The sequence below is a fragment of the Amborella trichopoda genome, chromosome 3 (genome assembly GCF_054954075.1).
Source record: "Amborella trichopoda isolate Santa Cruz 75 chromosome 3, AtrichopodaSantaCruz75HAP2 v2.0, whole genome shotgun sequence".
Taxonomy (NCBI): Eukaryota; Viridiplantae; Streptophyta; class Magnoliopsida; order Amborellales; family Amborellaceae; genus Amborella; species Amborella trichopoda.
In genome coordinates, this window is record NC_142338.1 from 23,577,091 (window position 1) to 23,584,308 (window position 7,218).

The following is a 7,218-nucleotide window of genomic DNA, read 5'->3' on the forward strand; positions in this document are numbered from 1 at the left end:
TCCAGCAGGATATCAAACACAGTACTAAGAACTCATTTAAACCTTCCATAACAAAACAGTCAACTTTTCATAACATTTAAAAACGTTCAACTTTCCAAAAGATATCTTTTAAAAAAACAAACGCGCCCTTAGTGATATGAAGAAGAGCGAGAGAGAGAGAGAGTTATCCTTCTATTAGAGGGAAGAAGAAGGGATAAAATTATCCTTTTTAGAGAGAAAAAGAAGATGAAAAAGATTCAGGGCTCCACATCTTAAGCTTTTTCTTTGTTGAGAGATAAAGAGAGAACCTTTTCTCTTAGAGTGAGGAAGCCTCTAGGGAAAAAAAAAGAAGTCTTTGAGAGAGAGAAGAACCTCAGAGACGGAAAACATAAAAAGAAAAAATCTCTAGAAGAAATCAGTGATCTCAAGAAAATCTATTTCTTAAAAGACTATTGTAATCGTTAAGTTAGTAGTGGATTCGTCTCTTTCTCCTATATATGTATTCTAAAAATGTGAACCACCATCCGCAGTTATGCAAGATGGCTCTAATTGGGTAACCCAACACTATGTACTAAATTTCTATATATATATTATGTATCCCCATCTATAATTACATGGGTCTGATTTACTGTCTCACATCCACGGTGCGAAGACACCAGAAATGATCCCATTTTTTATTAAAAGCTAAGGTTCACAAAATGTGGTGCAATGGGCAAGATTTGATACCTCAACCTTTTTAAGAGGCTCATATCGTTTTATCAATATGCTACTTGAGTACTCGTGTTAAAAATATGCATCTTATTATATGTGCCTTCTTCCTTTTGTTATTCCTTTTCCTTTTTTAACATGACATGAAGTCGGCCGAGTTAGTCGGACTCGGCCAAATAATGCACTTTGGCCAAGGTCTGAGTACATTGGCCAAGTCGATTGTCTATGCACTGCACCTCTGTTTTTAGAGAACATGAACAAGATTGATGTCTCTAACATTAAACCAGGTTCCCTCATTTATGTGATGTTAGGGATTTTGATCCGCCCATTTCTCATTCCTGTTTTTTATGCAAAGCTCCCTCTCTCCCCAAGCCCATCTCTCTCTCTCGAAACCTTATTTGGTCTAAGAAAAGGGCAACAGAGACGAAACTTGACTCTATTATTTCTCAAGTTGGATTTGTTATCTACAAAAATTCGTTAACTTCATTTGCTTTAGTGATTTTCTCTGCTGATTTGGAGTTTTTAGTACATTTCTCACATATCTAATACTTTATGAGATTTTTGTGTTTTCTCCTTGATTTTTAGCGTTTTGATGCTAAAAGTCTCATTCATATGTATTGCTTTGTGACTTCGTTGTGCTACATTCATGTGTTGTTGATTCATCCTCGTATGTTAAAGATTAAGTGTGAATGCTAGCGCACACTTCATAGTATATTCTTTATAAAGTATTCAAGACCATTTAGATTAAGGGGGAAGGCATCTCAATACATTGGATGTGAAATTGGACAGGTTGTGTACGAATTGAGAGAAAATGCTTCCTTGGAGTTTTTTGAAAATTCAAATAGTGGGATTTCACATACAAGGGCTCATGATATTTTTTATCTTTTTGAATCAAATGTAAATGGTCTTATTGTACATACCATAAAAATCCAATATTATTTGTTTTCATGATGGGCATTTTATTCATTGTAAAATAGCAAGGTTAAGTGGTATTTTTGAAACTTTTCCTACTAAGGCAGTGAGAAAATGAGTAAGAGCCTGACATTAACCACCATTGTAGTTCTTACAACAATCTTGAACTATCTCATGAATCCTCTTTGAACTATCTCACATATTCTTCAACAAATTCACCTAAGCTAACATTCATTGATAAAAAAAGGGGAAAAAAAAATAAGGAAAAAGAAAACTGCACAACTTGAACCATCTCAAAGGGACTTACAGTTAAAAATCACCCATCTTCTTATTGTGTTCATCATAGAATGACAAGATTATTGAATTTCTTGTAGTACTTGACACAAATTTTGGTGAGCCTGGCTAGCGACAAGGTAATCGAGGAAAACAAAGAAGAGGACCTGCACTGGTCGTGAGAGACGGCACCAACATGCCATGGGCAGCTGTGAATGTCTGTGAACGCCCATAACCTGGTGCAATGCTTCCCCATCCTGACTGCACAAAATATGCACCATTCATGAATACATCGTTATAAGACCTCCATTTCCAACTCTTCCAACCACTGCTTTCTCTCTTGGTCACCTACAAAAGAGGATTGTTAATAACCAAAAACATTTTTGGGTGATAACAATCATCTAATATTTTTGATTGATTGATTATCTTTTGATTAGTTTTTCCTTTTCAAATAAAGAAATTTGTATACTTAACTTTTCAACAGTTTAACAATTTATCCTTTTTCAACTATTCCAACCCACGATCATGTCTATTTTGATAGAAAACACATGATTCTAATACTAAATAGTAGATTTCTTTTGATAAATTTTCTTTTCAAATAGCTGATATCATTAACTCTTTTAGGCCATTCATCTTTAGGAAACAGGTTTTACTTCACCGAGAGCACTTTTTTTGTTTTTTTATATAAATATCACCACTGGAAAATGATTGTGTTCCATAATAAGTCAAAGGGACTCATGCTAGCCCTAAAGGCGCCAGAGGTCATTCTCACCCAAGTAAATTGTCTTACGAATTCCGAAAAAAATTTTTCCATCGCCAGGAGAATGATACCAATTCGAGGAAATTGGTAATTAGTGTTAGCAGCTGGGAAAGCCTTGTCCTAGACTTTCCTCTATGTCCAATACCATTAACTCTTTTATGCAAATCATCTTTAAGAGGGAGGTTTTTCCATCACCAAGAGCACTCTTTTTTTCTTCCCCTTCCATCACCAAGACTGCACTGCCCTAGTGTAACAGCTGGAAAAGCACTATCCTAGTCTTTCCCGACTCAATATATTTTTGGCGGAAAGCTGATTCATATCTTTTTTGATGTAAAAGCACTTTCCCAAGCTAATGAGAAAGCTCTTTTCAAGAAGGACTTCTCCGAAGGCCATGAAAAGCACTCCAAAAAAATAAACATGCCTTAAATGTTTTCAACAAATTTTTTTTTTTTTTTTTAATATTTGAGAATGAAGTGTAGTTAGCAAGTTGGGACACTGATGAACCAAAACATCGGCTACAAATCGATTTTATTTTAAAAAGTCGTAGTGAAAGATCGGGTAAAAACTACGGATCGCCAAAATATAAGGTAAGCTATAGAATCATGAATATTTTGGATTTGGTTCAAAAAAATGTAGTGAAAAAAATCGGATATGTAAAGATGATACAATGTAGGATTATGATTTGTAGCTATTGTATAGATATCCTAAAACCACTAAACAATACTTTTATAGCCTTACTAGTGCCATTAGAATGATACTTAACAAGTTTTGTTAAAACTTTAAATAAATCTAACAACAATGCTTACTTTGTTTTCACATCACAAAACATATCGTAGATTTATTGCGAGCACAAAATGAAATAACAACAACAATATTAAACACAAGACCTAATTAGTAAATAACAAGAATTGTGAACTAAAAGTATAGGATTATTTCTCAAAAAAAATATACATATAAAAAAAGCCTTCAAATTAGGATTGCAGCTAATTAAAAAAAACACGCAAAGACCCAATATGTAAAATAGTGATCCATCTAAATGCTATGTTGTATACACCAATTAAATACAAAAATAAAAATAAAAATATAAAGTTAATCAAACTTCTTTGTGCATAAAAGACAACAAAATGCTCAAAAACATTTGAATCTCGCACTGAGTAGCTACCTAGATCTTTAATATCATTAAATCTCTCTCTTTCTCTTGACAAGGACGCTATTGGTTTAAGAACAAAAAATAGATTTTTCATTAGGTTGCTCTTCTTCTGATTCTGCCTATTATTTTAAGATATATGATTGTTTTAATTACTTGTTTTTGAGAAATATATTGCTTGTATTTTTTCATACACTTGTTTTTAGTTAACTCATTGGTGAAATTTTTTATGGAATTTTTTGTTAAATAAAAAATATTAATTTACACCTATTGTTAAAGTATTTATCTTTAAATCAAATTTCAATAATATTAAGTTGGTGATGAAATAAAGCAATGGAGAAAAAGTTATTTTGTAAAGCTTTTTTGAAAAAAGATAAAATATGGATTTAAATTGGTTTCATTAAAAAATCGTGATTTTTTGAAGATCTTTTGAAAAAATTGGAGTTCTAAATGTACTTAAGAAAAATAAAAGATTTTTTGAAAAAATCATGTTTCAATCGGAGACTTGCTAAGTATGTATGGTTAAGACAACCGCCGCTATAAGGTGTTAATGCATGCCATACCATTCCTTATTGATGTCTCATTTGCAACTTACTTGTTTGAGGTCAACATTGTTGGGAGCAATGAAGTAATTCCCCTCGCTTAGAATGGTAGGGTTTGCACTCCCTCCAATTGCGTACATCTCCCATGTTTCATACATGTTGTTTGCAACATGCACGTAACCAAGTCTCACCCTGCAACCCACCACCAATCATCCTTTAATATTCATATTCATTCAAGCAAAAATTACTGGAATCTTTAAAATAATGAAGTGTAAAGAAGAAGAAGAATCATTAAAATAATGAAGTGTAAAGAAGAAGAAGAATCATTAAAATAATGAAGTGTAAAGAAGAATCTTTAAAATAATGAAGTGTAAAATAGGAGGAGGAGAAGGAGGAGAGAAGGAGAAGGAGAAGGAGGAGGAGGAGGAGCGATCTTATGTGCCTAAAAGAAATAATATCCCAAGATTTAGCTAGGATTGAAAGATCTAAGTGTTGAAGAACTCAAATCCAAATGGTTTTCAAAAAAGTCAATTATATAGTGACTCTCTAGTGGTTCATAAATTTTTAGATAGAAAAAATTCCTCCCAAGTTGCACTTTTCACGAAGGAGTAAATGTGCAGCATACTCCTACAACAGCATACCATAACATGAATCCTCTCCACTTTTGCACTATCAAATGGTCTTCGCTCCCTTTCGTGAACATTGCGAAATTCCGTTTCAGCATAACATCGACCATTGGTTGCCCCGAAAAGATTATGTAGAACACTTCGGATTGCATTCCTAATCCCATTCAAAAACGTGCGTTATCAATTGACTGTTGTTGTTATTGCTAGCGAATGTTATCAAATTCGACCAACAATTGAGCATGTTTGGGTCTAGTGAATATTGGTCTGATTATAATTCTAATCAGTTGGGCAGATTTTAAAAATATAATATATATATATATATATATATATATATATATAGTGGTTTTATAAGGTCGCAACTTTAAACGATCCAATTAAGGTGCACCTCCAAATTTTTTCATAACATGGAAGTTTTTTATAAAAAATTCTTAGGATTATCTTAGAATCTATTTTCATATCTAATTAGAAAATTTTAAACTCTAAAAATAGTTAAAATCAAGGAGATCTATAAACATATGAAAATCTTGAAAATGGAAGGCTTAGATAATGTGTTGCAAGATGCACTATTTCTAAAACTCAAAAAATAATAATTTATATATTCATACATCTCGACATAGAGATGAGCAAATAGAGGGTTTTTCAACATTAAAACAACCTTTCCCATAAATTTTTGAGGTGCATCTATAATTCTACATTTTAAGGTTGCGACCTTATATAAACTTTTATATATATATATATATATATATATATATATATATATATATATAACAACAAGTTATTTATATTTGGTGCATAGAGTTTATAATCACACCCGACTATTGGATGTGGAATTGGATGGCCATAGATGTGCCATCGGTTTCAAATTCTCAAAAAGGATTTATAAGACCTATGTAATACACCCCCAACGATAATGTTTTACATATGACGGCTAGGGGTGATTTTAACATTGTAAGAAAGGTAAGTGTTCTTACAGTACTTAGTCCCCTAAAAATTTTAAAAAATAAGAATAATAATTTAAAATAGGGTGTGGTTTCTATAAGGTTGCAATCTTAAACAATGCAATTCAGGAGCACCTCTAAATTTTATCATAACATGTAATTTTGGTAAAACAACTCTTAATATCATCTCAAAATCTATTTTCATATCTAATTCTAAAATTTTAAACTCCAAAAATGGTTAAAATCAAGTAGACCTATAAACATATGAAAATATTGAAAATGGACAGTCTCGATGCACTATTCTTAAGGCTCAAAATTGTTTTTTTTTTTTTTTCATATTTATACATCTCGATGTCGAGATGATCAATTAGAAGTTTTTCCAACATTAAAACAACCTTTTTTGAGGGATTTTTGAGGTGCATCTGTAATTCTACATTTAAGGTTGCAACCTTATTTAAACTTTCCCCTTTAAAATGTTGAATATATCAATAAGATAAATAATTTTGTTTAGCCGGTCTAACTGATCGGTTCGATGAGCTAAAATTAATTAAATTTTAATTTTAACTAGTTAATGACTGAACTCAATTCTTATCATGGACCAAAGTGGGCCAGGAACAAATTGGCTGTTTGGGCAATGAACAAATTGGTTGTTTGACCGGGCAAATTGCGTGTCCAATCTTTATAACTATGCTGCAAACCATATTTGTCAAAAAAAAAAAAAAAAAAAAAACTATGTTGCAAACCATTAAAGAGAGAACTGTGAGCAACCTTTTTGTACGTACTTTTAATATGAATGGATGATGTCAATATTCTTTTTTTATGAGGTAAAGACCCCATGCATCATAATGTTTGAGCTTAAGGCATATTCACAAGGCATTCGCCCCTCAACAAAGTTAACAATTACCTGGGCATCCTTTGCACCAAATTAGCGCCCAAGCGATTGAATACGACCGTTACTTTCATCTATTTATCGGCCTTGAAAGAATCATCATGACCGAATAGCATCACCTGCAAAAATCACGACTCACGCAATTAAGATTTTTCACAATATGCTGAAATATTCGACCATGTACTGAGTGCCCAAGTAGCTAATAAATCCATATTATTCTTAAATGAGCAAATTTTCTATGCAGCCAGCCCGCATATTGTAGAAATGCGGGTTTGGCAATAAATATATTTTTAAGTATAATTTAATCCTAATTTTTAGAGAATCTATAATTTTTTAGAGATCATGAATATGATTTTTTTTTTCAAAAACTAGAATTAATAATTATATTAAGAAGAAAATTTGACCGTTAGTTACACTTGATTTTAGATGGACCACCTATTTGCA

The 7,218-nt window shown here is 32.1% G+C and overlaps 1 protein-coding gene across 1 annotated transcript; it reads right to left on the minus strand.

Moving 5' to 3' along the window:
- Positions 1–1,986: 1,986 nt before the first annotated feature.
- On the minus strand, positions 1,987–6,863 carry LOC18437277 (putative pectate lyase 2). The gene is made up of 3 exons (XM_006847490.3): positions 6,790–6,863; positions 4,375–4,513; positions 1,987–2,220 (listed from the first exon to the last, which is right to left on the minus strand). Exons 1-3 carry the CDS (start codon positions 6,846–6,848, stop codon positions 2,002–2,004), a joined length of 417 nt encoding a protein of 138 aa, XP_006847553.3. The 5' UTR covers positions 6,849–6,863; the 3' UTR covers positions 1,987–2,001.
- Positions 6,864–7,218: the final 355 nt, after the last annotated feature.

Coding starts and splice junctions, on each gene's coding strand:
- LOC18437277 (XM_006847490.3), bottom strand. CDS start 6,848: ATGAAAGTAACGGTCGTATTCAATCGCTTGGGCGCTAATTTGGTGCAA. Junction 4,514..6,789: donor TTGGTGCAAAGGATGCCCAG/GTAATTGTTAAC, acceptor GGTGGGTTGCAG/GGTGAGACTTGGTTACGTGC. Junction 2,221..4,374: donor ACAATGTTGACCTCAAACAA/GTAAGTTGCAAA, acceptor CCTCTTTTGTAG/GTGACCAAGAGAGAAAGCAG.